Source organism: Podarcis melisellensis (assembly GCF_964234715.1).
Source record: "Podarcis melisellensis genome assembly, chromosome: 7".
Taxonomy (NCBI): domain Eukaryota; kingdom Metazoa; phylum Chordata; class Lepidosauria; order Squamata; family Lacertidae; genus Podarcis; species Podarcis melisellensis.
In genome coordinates, this window is record NC_138539.1 from 37979435 (window position 1) to 38005577 (window position 26143).

Below are 26143 nucleotides of genomic sequence, written 5' to 3' on the forward strand. Positions count from 1 at the left end.
TATTAACTAGCAAACCTTGGTTTAAAAAACTGTAAGAGTAACAACATGCATTTGAAGCTAGAAAGACAGTGTGGGTAATTGTGTTTGTGGGGCTATTCAGAATCATTCCTAGTACTGTACTACAAAGGCAGAGGCTGTATTTGGGGTCTTTTGCATTGGAGTATTTTGCAGATGTCATGCCACTTCACTCTTTGAAAACTGTTTTTCTTTTTGGTACTTTGCGCATGAGGAGGCTGCCACACTGTGGGCAAATTTGTGGTACTGGCCTGACCTTCAAATCTTTTTAGGTCCCTAGAAATGCCTGTGATATCACATGTTCGATAAACTGCCTACAGGACAGAAGTCTTGGGTGTGTGCTTAGTTTTAATTCCCATAAGGTTAAGTTGGCTCTAGGAGTGTCGGCTTATGTCTGTATGTGGTGTGACATCACCAAGCCCCACGACATGCTGACTTCACTCACACACGCCACCATGTGTGGTGACATCGCACGTGCATGCCTGGCAGTGTGCCCATGTGCCAGCTGCCACACTTTGTGGGGGCCCAGGCCGGTCATTGGAAATTTTGAGGGTGCCTATGGTTGGCTCACCTGCAGAAAATGAAAGGAGCAGAAAGGCATGTAGGTCTAATCCAGACAAGACAGAGGGGTTATTGGTTAGTAAAAGAGGTGAACTGGGAGACAATATGTGTTCTGTTATTGATGGTGTTTTTGAACGACCGGGCACATAGCCTGGGAATGCTTCTGGGCTCTGCTTTGCTCCTTGATGCTCAGGTGAAGGGCAATATATAAATTTAATAAATGAACAAATGATAGCATCTAAACCACTGTAGCAGCTCTATGCATGTATTGAGGAAGGTCCTGCAGAAAGCATGACATGGGGCATAGAACTAGCTAGTGTGACTGTGCTGACATATTGATTTTTTTTAAATCAGAGGTGCCAGGACATTATGTCCACACAAGGATGCACAAAGCAGCAGTGAGTGTGGTGTAGTGGTTAGAATGATGGGCAAGGATATGGAACCCCATTATTTCAATCCCCACTTGGCTATGAAGTTCATTGAGTGACCTGGGACCACTTGCTCTCAGCCTAACCTACTTCATAGGGTTGTTGTGAGGATAACATAGGGAGAACTACGTATGCTTCATGGAGCTCCTTGAAGGAAAGGTGGAATATAAATGTAATAAATAAATAAAGTGCACTGTCACTGATTTTGCAGGGAAGAATCTGTTAGTGAGCAGTGAAGTGTGTAATACAGTGGTCCCAGAAGGCTCAGAAACATACGTATAACTAAAAACTGACATGGAAAAGCCTTTTAACCCACTGACGAATTTATTGTATTTCCATTTTCTTCTTTTAAAAAAATCACCGGTGGGAAAAATGAAATACTAATGCATATACAAAAAGACTTCATTTTCATGCACTGTTTTACTATATTTTCAGCTGTGTCAGTGCACACCAATTTTGCCTGAACAGAAGAGAATAGTGCAAGCCCAAACCTTAGCTACTGCCCATTCATTTTGGCAGCTTTACATAAGCACTTTTGGTACAAGTGGAAAAAAACTACAATGCAAACCAAGTCACCTTAATGCTTGGACTAGTATCTAGGGATTATTTGGAGCCTATGTCTTACTTCTACCTGGCTCTGTGCTCAGACAAGCTTTACATATGTACAAAGGGATAGTCAACACAATACAAAATCAGGTTCAGTGAAAGTTACATAACTAGACCTGAGAGTTCTTTTTCTTCTTCCCAAAGACAATGTTACTTTTTTCTCTAGAGCAGACATAAGTGTTCTGAGGAGGAGTGGAGGACACTTTACAATGAAAGCATTTTAGCGCATGAACACTTTTTATTTTTATTATTTTTTTTGTCTTACAAATATACTTATAACACACAGATTACATAAACATCTCTCCCTCCCCCTTTTGGACTTCCCTCAGCTTCCGTTTCTGATTTATTTAACTCCTTATATATTCTGCTATCTTCTACAAATATCATACTTTACCCTTTTATTAAATTACCTATTCTCTATCCATAAAATTGTGAATGTTTTTTCAAATCCTACCATCAGATCAATATTCTTCCTTTGTTTCTGCAGATATAATATAAAAGGTTTCCACTCTTTTCCAAAGTTCCTATTGTCCTTTCTCTGAAGTCTGTGTGTCAGCTTCACCATCTCCACATAACTCATCAGTTTTTCTTGCCATTGTCTTTTGTTGGAATTTCTCTAGTCTTCCAATTCTGCGCTAGCAGTATTCTCGCCGCCGTCATTGCATACATAAATAGTGTCCTTTTCTCTTTTGGCAGATCTTGCCCTAAAATGCCAAACAGGAAGGCTTCTGGTTTTTAAAAAAATGTCATTTGAGAGCCAGTGTGGTGTAGTGGTTAAGAGCGGTAGTCTCGTAATCTGGGGAACCGGGTTCGCGTCTCCGCTCCTCCACATGCAGCTGCTGGGTGACCTTGGGCCAGTCACACATCTCTGAAGTCTCTCAGCCCTACTCACCTCACAGAGTGTTTGTTGTGGGGGAGGAAGGGAAAGGAGATTGTTAGCCGCTTTGAGACTCCTGAAGGGGAGCGAAAGGCGGGGTATCAAATTCAAACTCTTCTTCTTCTTCTTCTTCTTCTTCTTCTTCTTCTTCTTCTTCTTCTTCTTCTTCAACATTTTTTAAAATTCATTGTAAATCATTTCCCAGTATACCTTAACCTTTTTACAATCCCACAACATAAGATAAAAAGTCCCTTCAACCTCTTTACATCTCCAACATTTCCTCTGTTTATTTTTATATATTTTGGCCAGCTTCACTGGTGATCTATACATCATCTTCATATAATTTTCCTTTAACAATATGCAGTCTGTGAATTTCAAATTTACTTTCCAGAGTTTTGTCCAATCTTCAAATTGTATGTTGTGGCCTGTGTCTTGTGCTCATTTAATCATTACTGATTTCACTTCCTCATCTTTCATTTTCCATTCCAAAAGGATATTATACATTTCTTTAATAATTTTGTGTTCTCTTCTATTACTTCCTTTTGGAATTTAGAAACTATATATGAAAAGCCTTTCTTATTATCCTCTTTGAAAATATCTTTTAGCTGCCTATGATGTAGCCAGCTTTGAAGATGTTCCTTTATTTCCTCATATTCTTTCAGTTCCAGTTTCCCTTCCTGTTCTACTAACAATTCTCTATATGTAGGCCAATCTCCCTTTCCCCCCAATGTTTTAAGTGATAATGCCTCAATAGGTGATAACCACCAAGATGTTTTAGGTTCTAATAGTTTTTTTATATTTATCCCATACCTTGAACAATGCTCTTCTTATTATATGATTATGAAATCCTTTATGAATTTTTGTTTTCCCATACCATAGGTAGGTATGCCATCCAAACATATTATCATGCCCTTCCAAGTCTGTTATCTCTTCTCTATCAAGTTTGATCCAATCTCGGATCCATATTAGGATTGCAGCTTCATAATACTATTTTAAATCTAGAAGTGAGAAGCCACCTCACTTTCACATCTGTAAGTATCTTATTTTTTATCTTCGGTTTTTCCCCATTCCAGACAAATTTTGAAATTTCTTTTTGCCATTATTTGAAGCATGCAGTCCCTGCTATTATTGGTATTGTCTGAAAAAGAAATAACATCCTTGGAAGTACATTCATTTTTATTGCTGCAATCCTTCCTAGAAGGGATAGGTTCATCCTATTCCACATTTCAAGATTCTTTTTTACTTCTAGCCAAACTTTTTCATAATTATCCTTATATATATTAATATTTTTTGCTGTCAGCCATACACCTAAATACTTTACTTTTTTATGGGCTGCTATTCCTATATTTTCTGTTATTTCTTTCTTTTCATGTTCTTTAATATTTTTTAATAACATTTTAGTCTTACTTTTGTTTAATTTAAACCCTGCCACTTGACCAAACTCTTGAATTTTTTCCCATTACTTTAGGGAGAGAACTTTTTGGATTTGGTTCTGAGTAAGCATGTTTATGATCATGCTGTTAGCAAAGCTTACTTTCCAAAGCAGACATCTGAGCCCAAAGTCTTTTAGGAATGCCCATTCCTTTCATTATTGACATTAAGCTACCATTTTGAAGAGCAATATGATCACTCAGATCAGAAAGCACATTACAGATATGGGGAATTGAAATATCTCTTCAAAGGAACATCAACCTTTTGTTTAATATTTAAGTCCCCAGTTCTTCAAGGGAGGAGGATTAAAGTGAGATGGGAGAAGAAAAGAGAAATACGTTCCCTTCTTTCTAAAGTGTTTATGTGCAATGGTAGAAACATTAAATTTAGTGGAAAGAGAGTCCACCAACTCTCATGGGAGTCTGTTCCACTGTTGAACAGCTCTTACTATCACTGATGATTAGTCAGAATCTTCTTTCTTGTAACTTGAAGCCATTGGCTCGAGACCTAGCCTCCAGAGCAGAAGAAGACAAGCTTGCTCCATCCTTCATGTCACAGCCCTTGAGATAATTGAAGATGGTTATCATAACTCCTCTACGTCAAGGTTACCAGATTCCGGGAAAACTTTTTTTTAAAAAGAGAAAAATATTTTTAAAAAACATTTTTTTAATAAAAAAGAAGAAGTAATATCTTCTCTTCTGTGGTCTCCTCTGTCGCACGGCCTTCCTCTGGGCCCTGGCCTGCTCTCTTGGAGCGCTAGCAGCCGTGGAGTAGGCTCGGGTCGGGCCAGGGCTCAGCCACGTGTCCTTGCCCTCCCGGTGCTCTCCTACCTCTCCTCCTCCGTGGCGCAGCAAGGTTGGGGCTCCTCTCTTTTTTTCTCCTTCCTCTTTCTCCTCACTTTCTTCTCTCAGCATTGGCTCCAGGATTTTTACTGTCCTGGATCGTCTCTGGGCAGTCGGCCGTGTGCTCTTGCTCACAGCTCAATTTGGGCTGCGAGGGGGGGGGGGTCAGCGGTTCCACCAGTTGATGCACCGGGTGTCCCCGGTTCCCCCTCAGCAGTGGCGGTGGCAGTCTCAGCAGCCCAGAGCCAGCCAGGTAGTGTAGTTGGCTCTGGCTGGCTTGAGGAGCTGCTTGCGGCCATGGTGGCCACCATTTTGCCGCACCAGAAGTCCCCATATGATGTGTCTTGTGCTGCTGAACCAATCACACAACATTCAATCCCTACTAATAAATCTACAACATTTAAAATAAAAATCCAGGGACATTAAATGAAATCCGGGGACATTCCAGGGGCACTGCAAGGAGTGTCAGGAGTTCAGCCTACACTTGAGTAGGACCCTGGCAGAGACACATGCCCGACTGGCATGTTCTCTCCCTCCTGGTTGATCATTTGGGAGCTTCATAAGCTTTCTTCAGCCCAAACATCACAGCGACCGACGCCAACCGACACTGGCACACTTAGGGATCTGCAGAGTTTGCGCATTTCGCGTGACAGACCTCAGCAACTCAGCATTTTGGCTAATCTACTTTATTTACATATAAACACATTTGCAAACACTGTTTGGGAGAGAAAGAAAACTCACTATTTAATTAATGCATATGTATTATATGTGCAATATAGATGATCATTTAGAAAATTATTTCTATGTGCATGAAAGTTAACCAGGTTGGGCTATGGTCTAAAATAAAGTGAGGAAAGTATTAGTACTGTAATATAATCCATCCCCCCCCCCCCCCGGGCAAAATTGTTATATGCATGGCCCACTAGATGGCACTGCAGAACAGTTTAATTGATAGGTTTATTTGTGGGCTAAGGACATTTTTTGTTTCTATATTATCAGTCCTTAAAAATTTGTTAACAGCTTAGTCATATCCAATGGACAGACCTAAATGAGTGGGGCAGGATTGTTGATGACGTGCCTTTGAAGTCATAAGATCAAGCTAACCACAGCACCTTGTAGTAAGGATTTTTGGCAGGTGTCAGATCTACCTGTGGAAGTAGGAAAAACTGGTGATGAGGTAATCATGCAGGATGAGAGTAGTCAGAATCTATCAATGCCTGATTCAGGATCATTCCATATACAGTTGTAAATCAGAAAGCTGAACTGAATCCGTTCCAGAAGTCCATTCGATTTCTGAAATGTTTGACTTCCAAAGTGCGGCTTCTGATTGCTTCCTGCAGCCAATTGGAAGCCATGGAAGCCCTGCCGGACGTTCAGCTTCCAAAAGAATGTTCGAAAACTAGAACACTCACTTCCAGTTTTCGATTGTTTGGGAGCCGGAACGTTTGACTCCCAAGGTGTTTGGGAGCAGAGATACGACTATACAGGTAAACAGAAAACATGCTCTGTGTGATAGTATATTGAAATTGGACATTCACAAACAGTTGATGCATTCCAAAGCCATATATATATATATGCGTCAACCAAATGATCTGGAATGGATTGATTACGTCTCTATCTCTCTGTCTCCCTATCCATCCATCACTTTTATCCTGCACTTATTGTTCCAGAAGGTTCAAGACAGCTAACTGTGCTTCCAGTGAAAGCAATGAGAATACAATAAGAACAATACAGCACAAATCACTAGAAGAGGAAACAGCACAGCATGACATCAGAATCTTAAGGAGGGGAGCATACAAAACACTTACTTTACTGTAAGTATGCTAATAATTTCTTATTTGCTGAAACATGATTAGGAAAGCACAACACACCCATTCCACTAATCTATATGTTTCTTAATAAGCAGAGTGCAATAATTTTCACACCTTCCTCCATGCCTGGCTCATATCTTTACTACGTGGACACCCACTAAGGAATTCTCCTAAGTGAAATTCTACTGGAACTTTATGTTAAGCCTAACATTCAATCAGCCCACAAAGCAGAGCTCAATATGTAGAAGACATCACAAATATGCCACATACATCCCTAACATATATTCATGATTTTGTCTGTACAAAAGCACAAATGGATATTGCACTGGTGGGTAGTTAAGGCACATCCAAATTTCATTTTGTGTCATGTTTCTAGGCACAGGTCCAGACGGCCTTTAAAGCTCCATGTCTGATCTGATCAGGGTTTTGGGTTTTTTGTCCTGCCATTTTCCACAGGAAAACTCGCATTTTACTACTGAATCAGAGCAGACGAAAACTGGGTTTTCCATGGATTGCTGCTTGCTCCAATTCAGCAGTAAAACATGGGTTTTCCTGGGGAAAGTGCTGTGGCGAAGAGGACTCACTTAGACATGGAGCTTAAAAGCCCAGACCTGTGCCTAATTTCATTGCACCAGTCATTAGGTATAGCAGAATACTGCAGTGTGCATGAGCTCCCAATAATTTTTCTCCATTCGTTTTGCTTATAAATGCCCACTACATTATACAATGCTTTCCCCTCTAGTTGTGACATAACTGGGATCTCTTTTAGTTCCACAATCATTTCTTTCCCATTCATTTATCAGGATGAGCAGGAATATTAATTTTAAGCAGGTAAAAAAATTGTAAGCAGGTAAAACTAACCTAGATTTATTTCAAGGACCGTGAAAAATCCTGCCTTTCGTTTACCAATTCATAACTATTTTTAGCAACAAATCTGGAACAGACGATTTCACACCATAGCTTTACTTGGTATTAATACTTTCCTTTTGTTTTGTTTTTAAAATCTGTCTGGAGGCAAGAGCTCATCAAACCGTTCACTAATAGCTGCAGAAAACTGTAAGCAGAAAAAGTGCAAATGTACAGAAGTGATGGTGGAAATATGAACTACTGTGTTCTATTTTTTTTTTTTAATACCTTTAAGCAACTTTTCATTTAAAAATCACAAATTGGTGTAATAAAAATGCAGTAAAACCAAGATTTCTACAATAATAATAAAAACAAACAGATTAAGAGCAGACTGGTTTAAATTGCCAGCTAAGCCTTGAAAGTGAGAATGAGCAATTGGGTTCAAGTCAGGCAAGTCTCATTGCTGACCTCCTTTAAATGAGATATAAAGGCTTACGTTTTCAGAAAAATCTTCGAGGATTAAAACGTGAGGTTGGCTCTTTGGGCATATGTCCAATGATAGTTTTAGCCTGTTAATTTGTCTGATTGCAATGAGATTTCATTGCTGTATTTCACAGGTTGTTATTTTACTCCTTTGTGTATAAAAATGCTTATATACTGCAATATTGTAACAAAAATGTAAAAGCGGTATATACACACATAAACACAATAAACCACATAAACACGAACATCACAGGTCACCAGGGAACTGTACAATTTTATTTTAGTTGTCTGCACAAGATTGTCAGCAAAGAAAAGTTTTCAGCAAGTATTTGCAAACAAATGCTAACAATGTCTGCTGAATTGTTTACTGGAAGAGCATTCTACAAGATAGCCAATAACACTGAAGGCTTAGTTTGGGAAACAACCATAGTTGATCTCAGTTATCGAGGTAGGATACAAAGGTTCTGGTGGTACAATCAGCGCTTTGTAAATTAATAAAAGAACCTTGATCCAGGTTTGGTTGCAACTGGGCAGCTAGTGCTGATATTAAGGATATATTTTAGTGACTATACATCACTTTGTGTTGTGACTATTCTGAAAAGCCTTATAAATTAATAAATGATAAATATGAAATTATGCTGCCACTCTTATTTGGTATAATGTATTTGGCCTGTGGTTTATTTATGTGTTTGTTTTTTTTAAATAGTCAAATGTTTTATTCCACTTCAAAGACTTCCCTAAGTGTGCTATTACGGCAAAATCACAGAAAGCCATCAATTCAAAATACTTGTTTTCCATTCAGGATTCCAGAATGGTTCCTATTAGCAATTTTCTGTCTGGATTTAAAGGAAGATGCTGTGTTCACTAACCAGCAAAGAGAACATTTTGTGCAGTATTATTCAATTCACTATCCTTGCATCCCTCATTTTGCTCAAAGCTCTTGAGTAAAAATTGCTCCAAACTGGACAAAAGATAAAATGGGGGAGGACGACAAGGCAAACATGTATGTGTGCATCAAGTCCTATTGCCTAAAACAAAACAAACTATGAACACCTCAAATTGTTGCATAAGCAAAGCAGAAAACAGAAAACAGAGGGAAGAAGTGAATTGAGCAATCTATGCAAGGGGCCAGTTCCAAACCTACTTTTAAAAGATGACGGATTCTTGCAAATTGTACTTGCGACCTACAGATCAAGCCAAACACAAGATCTGCTGAGATGAGAGAGTCAGAATTAGGCAGATCTTGGGCTTTCTCAGCTCAGCCAGGGCTCAGCTGGCAGAACTTACACTAGCATAAGTCCTCCCAAAGGGCATTCTAGGAACATGGTGGGATGGAGCAAGGAGAGATTTACACTTATTCTAAACCCTGTTCAGCTCAGTCATGTGGCCAAGGTGGGGGTGGGGACAGGGCAGCAATGTCCTCATTTTTTTAAGGCTCCTAGCCATGTGAGATAATCTTGATTCTTATCATGGCAGAGAAGTGAATAGAAACCTACAAGGTCTGGATAAAACATAGCAACCGCCTTGGAACCTTTCCCCTGTATTTCTGTCTTATTTTGCTTTTGAAAATGTTTCTGTGGGTCTTTGGACTGAAATAAAAAATGTGTGTGAGAGAGCAGTGAATAGATAAGTCTCTCCTTCCCACATGCTGTCTTCCTAGTAAGGTTCAGGCTCTCATGCACCTGTAACTATTTCAGGAAAAACAAGATATGTAGATGCATGCTTCATATTAAGTAAATACCTAGGTTGGCTCTCTGTTGAACAAAAAACTGGTGTCTTGCAGTCAAAATGAGCCATGAAATGTGCTCCGGCTTTCTTACTTCACGGTACCAGCAAGAAAAGAAGCTACAGCATATTTTATTGTAGTTTGTGCACTCTGCATTTCAATGTCTATTTAAATCCTCTTGTTGTTTTAGTTTAGCAAGAAAACAAGAAAAACCTTTAACCAAGGAAAATTAATTCTGCTCCATGGGACCAAAACTGAGATTCAAGACTTTCAGTTAATTTTAATTTATATTCTTGAATGAAACCCTGAACCTGACTGTGACTGTGGATAATACAGCTTAGAACAATGAAGAGATATGACTTAATGCTGTCAACAGACATGTGTGGTTTTTTAAAGTGTTATTAAAGGTGCAATCTGTCCCTGCAAACCACTAAATAAAGAACCTGTGGAGAAATTTAATTAGGATTTAGGGTAGTACTTTTCTGTGATCTGAGATATTAAATTAGAAAACAGGGCCTGGTTCAGATGTACATCTCTTGGCCTGATAAATCAAGATAAGAACAAACTTTATGCCCCAATGCATCAGTTTCCTTCTCCTCCCTTCTCAGCATGTTGTGATTAATGCCCTCTCCGCACCCACAAAATATGCTCCAGAGAGTAGGTGTTGTCTTCAGAGCAGATTTTGATGGCATGCAGGGAGAAGAGAGGAAGGTGGAGTCCCATTACATGAGTGGAAAGCCACTGATGCAATGTTGGATGCAACCTTTTACTTTTCTATTATTTCAGCCTTTGAACTCATCTCTGATCCTCAAATTAGTCATTTTTAAAAAAAATTAAATGATAAACAGCACTACAGCATACACAATAGAGATATGCTACCTACTTCTTCTTCCTACTCTCAGTCTCAGCCAATTTACATATAGACTATATACTGCAACATTGCGTAAGAACTGAATTCTGCACAAATACTAAAATGTGGTACATTAAGTGATTTACAGTAGTACCTCTGGTTACATACTTAATTCGTTCCGGAGGTTCGTTCTTAACCTGAAACTGTTCTTAACCTGAAGCACCACTTTAGCTAATGGGGCCTCTCGCTGCTGCCGCGCCACCCGAACCCGATTTCTGTTTTTATCCTGAAGCAAAGTTCTTAACCCGAGGTAATATTTCTGTAACTTGAAGTACCACTGTATTCGATAAGGCTTCAGCGGTGATCATTTGTAATACTAATGCTTGATGTAGGTGCTATACTAAGCTAAAACTATAAATCATCACTTTACAGCTTATAGCCAAAAGCTAATTTACATGGTAACACTTGTGGGTAGGTGCAAATGAGTATGTATGCAAGTCACGAAGAGGAATGACTAAAGATAAGATGCATTAGCTATTCAATTATCACCATACATTTGAAGAGAAGTGTCATGCTCTGTAGGGCTAATACTATAACAATTCTGCATTCTGGCAGCCAGCCACTATTGGATTTTGTATATCTTCAGAAGGTGGAGATTATTTGTACTTGCTATAGATCGCATAAATTAAGAGATTAATATTGGCCAATATTGAGCGGGACATAAAGGTAAAGGTAAAGGGACCCCTGATAGTCAAGTCCAGTTGTGAATGAGCTCCCGTTGCTCGGTCCCTGCTCCTGCCAACCTAGCAGTTCGAAAGCACGTCAAAGTGCAAGTAGATAAATAGGTACCGCTCCGGCGGTAAGGTAAACGGCATTTCCATGCGCTGCTCTGGTTCACCAAAAGTGGCTTTGTCATGCTGGCCACATGACCCAGAAGCTGTACACAGGCTCCCTCGGCCAATAAAGCGAGATGAGTGCTGCAACCCCAGAGTCGGCCACAACTGGACCTAACGGTCAGGGGTCCCTTTGCCTTTACCTTTACCTTTACTGCACACATATGAGAAAGGCTGTTAATCAGCATTACAGCACTTTGCAAAGCAGGCATTGATCAGACCAATGACTTATCTATTGCAGTGACCTTGCTAGTAGCCATTAGTACTAGATGCCACAAATAATGTTGCAATAACATAGATTGACTAAATTTGAGAGAAATCCAGTATAGTGTATACTGGCCAAATGCTGTGACACTCCAGGGAACAGCGGATGAAAGAAAAATTGTCTCCCCAACTCATATTTCTTAATTCCATTGTCATACTCTGCTTGGTTCTCAATTATGATTGTCCATTCCTAACATAATAGTATTTCAGAGATAATAAACTATAATACTATGATTATCAAGCTTCATGGGTATGTTGCTATATGGAGGAAATATTCTCTCTCATTTCTTAACTTGCTATTTTTTGGTTTAATGAAATGGCCCTTTCTTTCTTTTTCTTTCTTTTTTTAACTTACTTAAAAGCAGAACAAACATCCCATGGTTTTTATTCTGTATTATCATTTTTGTCAACTGAAGCCTTGTGCTCTTTTTTATTGATCTCCATCAGAGAGGTTCTCAAGTTTCTTACTGGGGTTTTCCTAGCCATATTCAGCTTCCACCCTTAGATCACTTGATCTTTGCATGAATGATATACAGCAGGGTATTATCTTTGTAAGAAGACTGTGACAGAAAACATTTTCTGCTGATTGAAACAGAAGCTACATTTTCTCCTTTTCTTCTGAATGCACAAGCTTTTTTAAAAATGGATTGCAAGTCTCAAAACCCCTGTTTCCTCAATCACCATCTAGAAGTGATTTTAAAAAAACAAAAACAAAACAGATGTTAGAAGTAATTGAAAACTAGCTGGGAATTAAAACGCTGACAAAACCATATCCTTGGCAGCACTTAGCACAGCCTGTTGTATTGCAATCAGCTCTATATTGTAAGCTTTGCCTATGAATCTCTTTGATTTTAAGCTAAAAAAATGTTTAGATATCAATTCAATTCTATCCATTATGTGTCCTCTGAACTCCCATCTGGAGCCGATGCATAAAGAGCCTGAAAAGATTATTCTTCCTTCACTTACGTAATTGTAAATCTGAAGTACTGCCACTGCATTAAATACAGCTACACTATGCTAACCAGGTGCAAGAATATGCAAAGAACATGGCAACATGGCTCCATCATGGCTCAGAGTCCCTCTGTACCTTTTGCTTTCAAAGACTTTACTGTGGTGCAAATTCCTAGTGGATGTAAAATTTAATTTATTTTTTTAAAAAACAAACTGCAATGGACTCTTGAAAGTAGAACAGATCCAAGCCACTTCCTTTCCCCAACTGGATGTTTTTCACAAGAGACATATCCATAATATCTCTTTAAAACATTCATTTTTGCGGGCTGAGTTGCATGTAACATAAAGATCATAACAGTTCCTTCAGCAGTAGCAGCCAGTAAAGTGGAACAAAAAGCATGGACCACTGCTGCTGAGCAGGAATAAACAGGGCAGGACTTTGGGGCAGAAGTTATAGAATCATAGAATTGGAGCATTGGAAGGATGCCCAGCCAGATGGGTGGGGTATAAAAAATAAAATTGTTGTTGTTGCTGCTGTTGTTGTTGTTTAGGCCAGTACCCTGCAATACAGGAGTCACAACAGAAGATTCCCTGGCAGATAGCCGCCCTCTGTTTAGAAATATCCAGTGAGGAAGAGTCCACCACCTTCAGTCCAGCGTCCCCCCGCAACATATTGAGCACAGCAGCAGCTGCCGTAGGCAAGAGGCCTGTCTTAGTACATTCTAAAGCAGTATCCCATGTTAAGGGAGGCAAATTACCAAATTGCACTGAACAGGTACATGGCAGAGACTGTAAAGGCAGAAAGTGGCTTGTGGACATGCTGCTGGCAAATCTGGTACACGTTATGGGACACAGACATCACTGGGCCATTCATAGAATCATAGAATCATAGAGTTGGAAGAGACCACAAGGGCCATCGAGTCCAACCCCCTGCCAAGCAGGAAACACCATCAGAGCACTCCTGACATATGGTTGTCAAGCCTCTGCTTAAAGACCTCCAAAGAAGGAGACTCCACCACACTCTCATGCAAAGATGGGAAGGGGTGCATTTTTCCTCAGCTGCATTCAAAGACACTTGTTGGCTTAGTAGGGCAGGAGGCTTCTCCTCCTCTCTCTCACACCACTTCGCAGAGGTGGCCATTTGCTGCTTTCGGCCCCAGCTGATCAGCCAGAGGGCATGCTAGCAGGAATTACAATCGCTGAGAACATTCTGTAATAAAAGATGCCATTCTCAATGTCCTCTTAACTTCCAAGTCATTTGGCCTGCTTTCTCTCTTCCTGGCAGCAGAGACAGTAAAAAGTACTGATACCTTTCCTGGTAGTTATTTTTAGTACCAATAAAGCAGAAGCAGTAAAATAAAAAAGTATGTTATATCCAGTCAGAGAAAAAGCAGTGACTTGAATAAGGTCATTGGCTGGTAAAAGGTCAAACCAACTGTAATACATTTGAACTTCCACTTTTGTTTGTCTTCCATGCCTCTTTTAAAAAATTAAACAAAAATAGCTTCACTTCAGAAATAGGAACCTTAGCACAGGGGAGATCATGTAAATTCCACATACGATGGTCATCTTACAACAATGGAAACTAGTTGGACTGCCAAAAGGAAGCTGTGGTATGGGCAATTCTTATTTATTTAAAGTATTTCTATCCCTAATTTTGGGGATGTGGGTGGTGCTGTGGGTTAAACCACAGAGCCTAGGACTTGTCGATCAGAAGGTTGGCGGTTAGAATCCCCACGACGGGGTGAGCTCCTGTTGCTCTGTCCCTGCTCCTGCCAACCCAGCAGTTCGAAAGCACGTCAAAGTGCAAGTAGATAAATAGGTACCCCTCCGGCGGGAAGGTAAACAGCGTTTCTGTGTGCTGCTCTGGTTCGCCAGAAGCGGCTTAGTCATGCCGGCCACATGACCCGGAAGCTGTACGCCGGCTCCCTCAGCCAATAAAGTGAGATGAGCGCCGCAACCCCAGAGTCGGCCACAACTGGACCTAATGGTCAGGGGTCCCTTTACCCCTATAGCAAAGAAGGGCTTTGCTATAACTCCCATTTACAGTGGTGCCCCGCAAGACGAACGCCCCACAAGACGAAAAACCCGCTAGACGAAAGGGTTTTCCGTTTTGGAGGTGCTTCGCAAAACGAATTTCCCTATGGGCTTGCTTCGCAAGAGGAAAGCCCATAGGGAAATCTCCGGGGACCTCTTTTAAATGCTAGCTGTGGGGAGCAAAGCCTTCCCCCCCCCTCCGGCCTTCAGAAGAGGTCCAGGAAAGCCGGCGGGGGCCGAAAGGCTTTGCTCCCCACCGCCAGCATTTTAAAAGCGGTCCGGGATAGCAGGGAAGCGCTTCCCGCTATCCCGGATGGCTTTTGAAGGCAGGCGGGGGGGAGCAAAGTCTTTGCTCCCCCCCCCGCCTGCCTTCAAAAGCCGTCCGGGGGCTTTTAAATCGCCCCAGGACAGTCCCGGGGCGATTTAAAAGCCCCCGGGAAGGCAGGCAGGGGGGGACAAAGACTTTTGCCCCCCGCCCGCCTTCGGAAGAGGTCCTGGACCTCTTCTGAAGGCTGGCGGGGGGCAAAAGTCTTTGCTCCCCCCCCCCCGCCTGCCTTCCCGGGAGAGCAGGAAGGCAGCCCTGCTTCTCCGCTGTCCCGGGAAGGCAGGCGGGGGGAAGCAAAGACTTTCGCCCCCCGCCGGCCTTCAGAAGAGGTGGGGGACAGACTGTCCCCGGACCTGGTCTGAAGGCGGTTTCCATAGAAACGCATTAATTGATTTTTAATGCATTCCTATGGGAAACCGTGCTTCGCAAGACAAAAAACTCGCAAGACGAAAAGACATGTGGAACGAATTAATTTCGTCTTGCGAGGCACCACTGTACAATATATAATTCACCAATACACATTTTCTATATTGCATTGTTTGTCGTGAAGTTTGAATAGAGCATAAATAACCACTTCATTAACTGATCTTTTAGTTTATGCACGGTGAACAGATTGTTAAGGACAGAGACAGCAGGAGGGGGGAGCACAGAAGAGGTAAAGTAGGTGACTCATAGGAATAACTTGGATAGTGTTCTCGTACTATATATAGGGAACCAAGTGATTTTGATGAAGTTTGGAAATATGAGGAATATCAGGAATGAAAATCTAGAGGGAAACTCCCTTGTCCCGGAAAATTGTCTTCTGTTTATAACTTAAACCAAGAGAATTATTACTGATGTGTAAATTGTGAATCCTTATCATTGTAAAAGCTGCTGCTTATTTTTTATTGAGTTTGTTGATATCTGTGGTTCTTTTTCAAAAATTTTTAACAATATTGTATTGTTTTATGAATCTTTCTGTTATTCTCTTTGAACACTACTACATAGAAAAATAAGATATAAATGTACTGACAAACAAATCATTATGTGTACAGTAGTACTTTGGTTTCCGAACGTAATCCATTCCGGAAGACCGTTCGAGTTCTGAAACGTTCAAAAACCAAAAACTCAATAGCTGACAGCTAGGCCTTAGGATCTTGCACTCAGTGGAAGCCGTGTGGCATGTTTGACAACCGAAGCATTTACTTCCGTGTTTACAGCATTCGAAAACCAAAATGTTTGTTAATGGAGACATGCAAAAACCGAAGTACCACTCTACATTGTCTATTTTTTGCTAGTGTGGTCTGCATTATTCAGACAGCACAAAAACATGGTGCATGCTAATCGATTGCTGCAATTTACTTGAACTTTTAAAAACAGGTATGCAAAGTACACAACAATAATCTGGCTCTGAGTCTGGGGATTCTCAGATTAGAAAAACTCATATTCACAAAGTGCAGGATATACATCATGTAAATGTAACCTTTACAAAACATGTAGATGCATAGAACTACAAAACATGTAGTTCTCCTCCCCAATGACGCTGCCTTGACTGCAAACTCTGAAAGGGCAATGAGTCTCAAATGTAGATATCCTTTAAGAAACATTTGTGGTTGGATGTGGCTTAGGTTGCATTCTGCTTCAACTCTAATTAACTGTTCATAAACAAAATACAATGCAAACTGCTTAACTACAAGTATTAGCAACGTAGGAATCTGCCAAATTAGGAACACAGGAAGCTGTGCAAGAAGTCAGATAATTGAGCTCAGTGCTGTCAATGTACTAACTAGCCGTGGTTCTCTAGCATTTCTCTCAGTCCTACCTGGATATGCAAGGGTTTGAACCTTGGGATCATTAACATGCACAGCATGGGTTTTTATCACTGAGTCAAAGGAAGGGTTAGCCCTGTTTTAAATCATGCTCATGAACATTTGAGGAAAGGCAGTCGTCCCTTCGCAATAAAGCTTACCATTTACAATATTTCACTTTTCCTCTCCTGAAGACGAAACATAACAACAATGGAAAAATATACACTCAGAATATATTTTCAGACTACAACCCCAGGAGATCTGAAGGATGCAAGAAACAGCAACCCCAAAAGCAATGAAACATTGTTCCAGTTTATGAATTATATTTCTTTTGTCTGATTGACTGCCAAATAGACAGTTTTGCAGAAATTCTGATTAATCCAGAGCTGTCATTTAAACAAGATGAGAAAGATGTTTTATTATGTCTCTTCTTCATGTACATTCTTCAAGCACAAGAGGCTACAAAGATCAATGAGCCAAAATCTGATCACAGCATTGTTCAATATCTGTTCACAGCCTGGCAGTTTTTGAGCTTCTCTGCTAAAAACATATTTGAGAAACCTCTAATTTTTAGCTGGATAGGTTCCAGATCTTAAACCAAGCTGTTCTTGGTTCTAGTCCTATGGTAAGTAGCTGAGGCCAGACTTTAACATGCACATCTTTAAGTTTCTTCCGGAAAAGAAAAGGCTTTGATTCTGTAAAAGATCCTCTGGTGAAACATGGGCAAATTGGTGCAATGGTCATACCAGCAAGGTCTGTGCCAGTTTCAGAATGTTTAATGGTTTCAAAGGTACAAAGTTCCAATTCAGGCAATCCTCCTGTTTGTGGTATCCAATTACAGTGAGCTTTTAGTGATTAGGATATGCATGCCAGCCCCAGGCCCAACATTCCTGTGTATGCAATTCCTACCAACTCAACCCCTGGCTTTCCCAGTATTGAACAATAAGTTCTTAACAGTGGGTTCAGGGATTTGCATTTGTAAGCCTCTCCATGATTGGGAACTCTGATAACACAGGGTTCCAAATAATGGAAGCTTGTTAGTATGTTGGTTCAAACATGAGTAGAATTCTCTTCCAGACCTTTCCACTCAACTTGGGGAGGAGCAAGGAGGGACAGCACACATGGAGAAACTGATGAATAACACCTGAACAAGGCTACTATCAAGCTATGAAATTCAGCTCTGTGTTAAGTATTTTAACCAATCTTTCTAAATTTAAACTTGTTAAATAAGAAGCCAAACCAAGCCTGGAACCTTACTGACCCATCTGTCTTTAAAAAGTGAATGTTCTGCCTTCTCAGGAGCTCAGTATTATTGGCATTTAATCATTTATGACAGAAGGAACTGAAAGCATCATGACTGAGGCAACAGGTAGAAGAAATAACCAGGCACACAGCAACTATGACACCAAAAACAAGCCACCAAGACCAGTGGGAACAAAATATCTGTATATTATTACTATTATTGAAGCAAATGTGGATTAAAGGGTTTTTTAAATATATTTATAGCGCGAGCACTTTGGTTCAGAAAAGAAGTCAATTCTTACAAATTTCATAGGATAAAAAGGTGGCACTGCATAATTTTATCCCTGCTTACTCAGAAGTATGTCACAATGAGATTTAGAAAATTGTTTTGGATTTTTAAAATTATTCTCAGCTTCATTCCAGAGACTGAAGCTGTGTGAGACAAGGTGAACACCATACACAGTAGCCAGTAAAATGTATTATTTGCTCAACTAGTTTCATTTTCATTATAAAACAATCCCATTGTTATTTACCTGCATCATAAATGTATTGTTTATGTGGTAAATAATTGTGTTCAGAGACTCTGACATATCACATCTACTTGATAACTAGTCTTCTCAGCAGCAGAGAACAAATTGCTAAATAAGTATTGTCATGCCACTAGCTTCTGAAGAAAATTAAAAGGATGTGTATTGATCACGGAAACAATAAGCATAGCAAAGATGCCACCCTCCCACCCCCCGAATTGACAGTTCACTGTGAAGAAACGTAACAGGCTATGCTGTGGGATTTAAAAATAAAATCAGCTGTAGCAAAGCACAGCTGTGAGAAATTAAGTACCATTTATGCAGCCCTATGATGTTTCTGTAAGCTGCCCCTCCTAAATGTTACATTATCTGAGGAACTGCACTGAATCATCATTATGCTCAATTCTTGAGGAGAAGCTTGCTAGGGGCAGAATTTTTCACAACTTTTGCCTTAAAAAAAAAAAGGATTGAAGTTAGTTTTTAAAATCTTTCGCACCCCATTCCCCCCATCCCAGTATTTGTTATATTTACTACTTCCTATTCACTAACATATTAGATTCTCATTGCTCTGCAGAGAGTGCTCTAAGAGAGTGTTTTTTATTGAAAGGTGTATTCCTTCCAATATTTTCTGTTGCCTTGTGTGGCACCTAAAATGAACTTACAGAATCTGATTCACAAAGAAACAACCTACATGCAAATCCACCTACATTCAAATCTTTGGTGGCTTAAGTTTTTTACTCACTGATATCATTTGGCATAATTAATGGCAACCCAAACATAATAACCCAACGAGCCATTATAAGCAACTTGTTATGGATGGAAATGTACTGTATTTTTTGCCCCATAGGACGCGCCTAGTTTTTTTTTTTGGGGGGGGGGGAATAAAGGGGAAAATTTTATTTTCCCCCCAGGCACGGGGGCTGTTGCTGGGGAAGCCTGAGCTTCCCCCGACCTCAGCCCCCAGAACAGGCTGCCGCCCCAAGCCTTGCCGGGCACGCGAGGCTTGCCAACATCTGCCTGAAGCAGGGGGCGGGCTCTGCAGCTCGCCCCTTGCTTCGGGCTGCAAGCTGCTGCCCCAAGCCTCGTGCGCCCGGCGGGACCTCCCGCCGGGCACGCGAGGCTTGTGGATAGCTTCCTGAAGCCTGGAGAGCGAGAGGGGTCGGTGTGCACCGACGCCTCTTGCTCTCCAGGCTTCAGCGAAAGCCTGCATTCGCCCCATAGGACGCACAGACATTTCCCCTTCATTTTTGGAGGGGAAAAAGTGCGTCCTATAGGGCAAAAAATACGGTATATATTTGAGAGTGTTTGTGTATTCATTTAAAATAGAAACGATTATCATGTATGCATTATCACCTATATGAATATGAAGCCCAGCCAGATGGCCTGGGAATCATAATCATAATTATAATGTGGTTAGTCTACCTCTAAGATTTACTAAGTTTTTAGCAAAACTAAAGTACCTCACATTCAAAACATATATGAAACAACTTGACATGCAGAAGTTGTTAGGTTTTTTTTTAATTGGGGGGGGGGAATTATGTTGATATGCATGGCTATCAGAAATATTGCTAGAATGGAGGATTATTTTAAATCCAGGAGATCTTTGGAGACTTTTGTTGGAAGCTGCCCAGAGTGGCTGGGGAAACCCAGCCAGATGAGCGGGGTATAAATAAGTTGTTGTTGTTGTTGTTGTTGTTGTTGTTGTTGTTGTTGTTGTTGTTGTTGTTATCATTAAAAATAGTTCAAGTAGAAGGCTTGGAACAATCTTAAGAGGAATTTATGTCCTATTCTGAAAGAAAAGTGTGTAGTGTCATGTATATCAGTCTTTTCCTGTACAAGGCACTGGCATACAATTAGTAATATGTATGTTCATTAAGAAGTCTTTCTTAAAAGGACAATTATTAAGGATATCCTAGAACAAAACGATTCACAGAATAAAGGTGAAGGAACTGGGCTATAGTATTGCCAGGGTACATCACAACTACAAGCATACTGTTTCTGTGGTATGGTGTCTGCAGCAAGAATGGCTGCATTTGTAAATCTACCAGACAGAAGAATATACCACTTCAGAATGAGCATATACTGCTTCTAGCCAGCATTTTGTACTTTATTATGCCCATATTTAAAGAAATGCAATAATGTTACTAAATAAAGTTTTTGAAGATGAGATTTTGGAATTTTATAAAAGGAGATTGTTAGATCAATAGACATTTGGGCTGTACACTGGAGTCAGCTGAGTCCTTAGCCAAAGCGGGTCTATTTTGGAGGGACTTGGGGTAGAATGATTTGGTTACAGACAGCCATGAATTGTATATGCAATCAGGAACCCTGCCTTTAATAAAGTCTTAAATGGCAGTAAGAATAAACTTTTAATAATGTCTGAAAATGGCCATGAGAATAAGCAATTACAACAGAATGGAATCTAGGTTGAATGTCAAATTCACAGAATCCTTGGTAATATCATGTCATGTGCTTCTTTTGACCTGGCGACACAATGAAAGTTGCAAATTGTTACTAAAGATGGATCCTGGCACTGGTGTCACACAGCCTAGTTGGTAAGCAAGCTCTTTGAGTAACTATCAGCAACTATCAGCTTTGGCTCATTTTGGTTAGCCCTCTTTACTAACCCCAATGTTCATCCCATGCTTCCAGCCTTGTAGCATATCTCCAGATGTGCCAATATTTTTGTTGACCTGGCAGCATCATGTCTTGTTTTGTATTGTGGAATAGGAGCTCACTCTTCAACCTAAATGCTACACTGTCTCCTACTTTCACAACACTTAAAAACACAGAATTATAGAACTGTAGAGTTGGAAGGGACCCTGGGAGTCATCAAATCCAACTTGCGTTCATTGATCCAGAATGAAGGTTAAAAAAAACATATTGCCTCTCATGATTAAAATATAAAGGCTGCTAGCATTTACCACCCATACATACAGGGAACTGCATTTCTGGTCTGGATTTCCCCTTTAAACCCTGGCCTTTTTGTGTAGGAAAATTGGATTATTTAAGTTTGTTAAATCCAAAACACATTAATAACAGCTTGGCAGAAGCTTGATGTATTTCTCCTTTGCTTTCTTTTAGCCCCCATTAAAAATAAATTATTCTTAGGTCTTTACTTCAGTATATATAGCATTAGGTTGCATATATGCATACAGTTTTATCTGTACATATTAATTAAGACCAATAAATAAATAAATCCTTACCTTGGAGGGCCTGAAGAGTACGTGTCTGTACAACAATGCAGAGCTGGAGGACCAGTTGTGGGGCACTTTCTAGAAATGTAGCAAGCAAATGCAGCATACTCACATCTGCATACTCATAAACCATTTTCCAATAAAAGCGCCATCTGTCACTATCACCACTCCGTCTACTTCGGATGCCCAAGTAGATAGTGTGAAAATACCTAAAAAGAAGTGAATGAAAGGTATTTCAAAGGATGGCATTTTTACTCTAATGTAACACTAATATACTCTCTGCATGCATGTATTTGTAAAGTGTAGATTGCAAGATCATGGAGAGGGAGCAGACTGCAAGATTAAATTAATGTATAATTCAAAATCAGAATAGTTTAGTAAAGCCTTTGACAAGCTACCAATGAGATCGGCCAAAGGAACCCTCTTCTGTACATGCACTGGGAGGAGTCTATTCCAAAAACTAGAAAAAAGATCAAACAAGTGTACACTTTTACAGACCAGTCTCATCACTGAAGTATTATTATAAAAGTTGGCTAGAAAACTCATCAGGTAAATATGAACACTAAAGCAATTTTTAATCCACCAAATACCCAACAACTAGGCTGTAGTCCTAAGCACATTTTTCTGCGAGTAAGCCCTTTGAATTTAGTGAGGCTTACTTCTGCATAGACATGCATAGGATTGAACTGAACGAATATTTTCAATTATTCTGAAACAGCTTTTAATTTTCTTCTCGGCTGTGAGGATGTAAACCTCAGTGGGGCAGTAAGGGGGGGGGAATTGATGTTCCGTTCCCTGTCAGCCAGCCTTCCCAGATTCATGTGCTGGGTTTTCAGAAAGGAGCCGCAAGGCTCTGGCAGGGTCCTAGAGGGCTCTGGCCTCTTTCCCAAAGTGCTAAGTAGGCTTTGGGAAGAAGGTGGGAAGGTGCCCCTTTGGCTCGGCATACTGCGCAGGGAAAACCTGTTGCACTGCCCTAAATCACCCATGTGCTCAATATGGATCGGTCTTGTGTAGCCTGGCCCAGAATTAATCTGGAGTTACCAGATCTTTCAATAAATTATTGACTTTCAACTTCTTCACCAAATTATATGCTATGCCTATGAGATGCTCTCTTCAACGTTTTTATAGCAAGATGTTACTAAATAAATATGCTACATAGTAGTAGATAGAGTAGTAGAAAGACAACCTACTTTGCTTTCTTACAAGTCAAGCAAATGGTGTACTATGACCATTTGCTTGATTTGAAATTGCTATGAAGATACAGTTGACTAGAACAACATTTGCATTCTACAGAAAAATAGAAATGTACTGATTTCATGCCTCATACGCTCTGATATTTATGACAGCCACCACCCAAGTCAAGAGAGGGCAATTGCTTATAATATATAACATATTGAAACATTTATGAAAAGATCAAATATTACTAATGGCTTGTTACAGATACAGGAGACGCTTATTCCAATGTCTAATTTGCTTCCTGCACCAAACAGTACATTAAACAATTTAGCTACACCATAAACAGTTACTCTTTCTACCATCTCATAAGTACAGAGAATAAAAATCTCTACAGCTGGGATTTAAAAATAAAAAGTAAACAGCAATTCAGGTAAGTGGTGTTTTTTTCCAGTTGCCTAGCTACCAGGAAAAAAAACTATGCTGTATTTTTAGCTCAATGGAGCTGACTGTTTAAATAAAGATATATTGTCCTATTTTCTTTCCAAAGTATTTGCTTATTAGCTGTACCTGAATATAAAAGTGTGGGGGAGTTAAAAAATGAACACAACTTACCATAAATAAGTAAATATATATATACTAGAGAACCAGTTTTATTGGTATCTTAAACACTTGGTATTATAACCTTCAATCTAAATTGAGGCTGAAAAAAATGTTAGTGTTATATATAAACAGGAAATGTATCCATGAAAATGATCTGTGACAAAGAATGACCCAAAATTTGTAGGAGTATCACATTCACAACATTCCTGGCAATTAAACAACATAGAACTAGACTATGTTTTCTTTCACTATTAAGAGGATTATACTGAAAAAATAAACGTTTGTTCTTTGTCTAGAACAACTTCCACCACAACCCCACTCTTCTGGGTTAAAACCTCTGCAGGCAGAAGTGACCAACTAGAACACGCAAGCTTCAGGATCTGAAAATAATATGTGGAATAAAATTCTAAGATTCTATGACCTCTAGTTTCACAAAAGAGTTATGGTGCTTATAAATTCCACCAAGGCACCAAAGAAAGTATGGAAAATGAGCTACCAGTCTTAACTTCAACACTATGGAAATTGAAGCAAACCGCAAACCAAAAACCCACACATTTGATTTGACTGTCTCACACACTGTTCTCACTGACAGTTTAGCCTTCAGCCCCAATCCTCTTCCTCTGGACATCATTGACACTGGGGTGGATTGGGGGAGGTGTGTGGCCTGTTGTAAGAACAAGCCTAATGAATCACACCAAAGGCATTTCTAGATGCCTTGCATAATCTTTCTGAAAAACATGTTACCTGTTTGATCAGTTTTGTATTATGTGCTTGGAATCATCTGTGGGGAAATGCTGTGGGTAGGGGGAGCCACTAGGCAGAGTGAGTGGGCAAGACATTGGAAGGAGAAGAGAAATCCAACATTTCAGGTCTGCTTCACCTGATCCTAACATCGTACTCTGAATAATCAAGCTACCCTCCCCCTCCATAGATCTTATGATGCTGCTATTTAATGATCCTGAATGAGGAGACTGACTTCACTTGTGTCACCAAGATTTGAAAGGATGAAAAAGGTAGAGCTCCCCCCCCCCCCCGACACAGACTTGAGGTTCCGGAAAGGGCTCTTGCTGTTATTTATAGGGATTTCATCTCCCAGTCCAGGCTCCCTATCAGATTGGGTGCATACTTTAAATATCTGTACCTGGTTCTGAGAACAAGGGACAAGGTAGGGCTGCTTTTGGTGCAGTAATCATCCTGCAAACAATACACATGATACAAAACAGTAAAAGGGAAAAAATGTAACCCAAAATGATGTTGTGCATGACCAAGAACGTGGTCAGAAACAGATAACTTCACGTTCAACGCAGAAGCTTTTAACTGCTAGAACTGTGCCATTTCCCCTCAGTTTTTAGCCAGACTATATCTCTTACCAATAAATTCCACTCCCCCAATGAATATAAGAAATTATCTTGATGCTATGAAAAAAAAAATATGAATGTGTCATAATGGCAGGATGCTGAAAAGGATGCTGAAACTATGCAGCTGCATAAAAATAGGTCTAGTCACTGCCATCATGCAGAAAGTGCCACATTTCATTATGCAGTGGAGGTTACCCAGTGACAGACACACATTATAACACCTAGAAGTGGCCTGCTATATCTAGCTTATAGAACTGGAAATGAATGTGTGTGGGGGGGGGTATTTTAACTTGCTATAATTATTTCTTGTTTTATTTTACTAGAAATCAGTGCTCTTGGATTTTCTGTCACCTGAGACCGAAAACCCCAATATCCAAATTTACTAACTGGGAAACCAAGTACTGTCAGCAGTACTGAACCTAGCAGTATGTCATCCATAGAAGAAAGCAGTCGGAGGAGCATAGGTGCTCTCAGAGACATACAAAATAATGGCTCACATGACACTTGCTATCCCCCAGCTCTCAATGTTACTTCACAGAAACATAACCTCCCTACTTTTTTTTTGTTAGGTATTGAATAATGAAAAATGTGTTTTAGCGGGAGTGGGTCTGAAGGGTTAGATTGCATCATTCAATCCAAAGATGAATTTGTAAGCTAATGGCATCAGCTATGCTCTACAGAAGATTTACCAGGGAAAACCCTTGAATTTCTACTTGAACAATGAACTGTAAGCTGTTTCTCTGTCTTGTGATGGTAATAAATATTGTATATTGTGTCTCCCCCCCCCCTTGCTAGACACTCCTTTTAGGCCACATTATCTTTGCAACAGTAGACATCTAGCCATTCATGATTTTATTCACTAAAATCCACAAGTTTCTACTAAAAGAAAAAATTCTTGATGTGCTTTCTTAGTATCATGTACTGTTAAATGATTTTGCTATATCCACAAGTGGATTTAGGAGGATGAGTGACCTGGATCATAGACTCATCTTAAAAGACAGATCTAGAAAGGAGATAATTATCCACAAGAGGAGCTTTGCTCAAGTTCATCAAGTCTGGCCCTAGGATTTTAAGACTGTAGACATGACACAGTGGCTAATACCAGGATAAACATATGTTCCAAATATATAATCTTTATGGCCTCTGGTTCCACTCTTCCTTAATGGCGGCAGCCCTCACTCGAAGGTGAAGGAAAAACAAGGATGATTGAGGGTAAATCATCCCTGCAAATTCCCCCCAGTGATGGGGGGAATGGACTTCACTCGCAGTGAATGCAAGATACAAGAACCTGGCTCTCACTCCAGCATGGA

The 26143-nt window shown here is 40.1% G+C and overlaps 1 protein-coding gene across 2 annotated transcripts in view; it reads right to left on the reverse strand.

Annotated features, from left to right (window-relative positions):
- The window catches only part of XKR4 (XK related 4), a 133847-nt gene that overhangs the window by 11213 nt on the left and 96491 nt on the right, over positions 1–26143 (reverse strand). For both annotated transcript variants that reach the window (XM_081917545.1, XM_081917546.1), the window contains one exon: positions 21709–21908. In XM_081917545.1, the coding sequence (XP_081773671.1) occupies positions 21709–21908 (200 nt within the window). The remainder of the gene's footprint in view (positions 1–21708; positions 21909–26143) is intronic.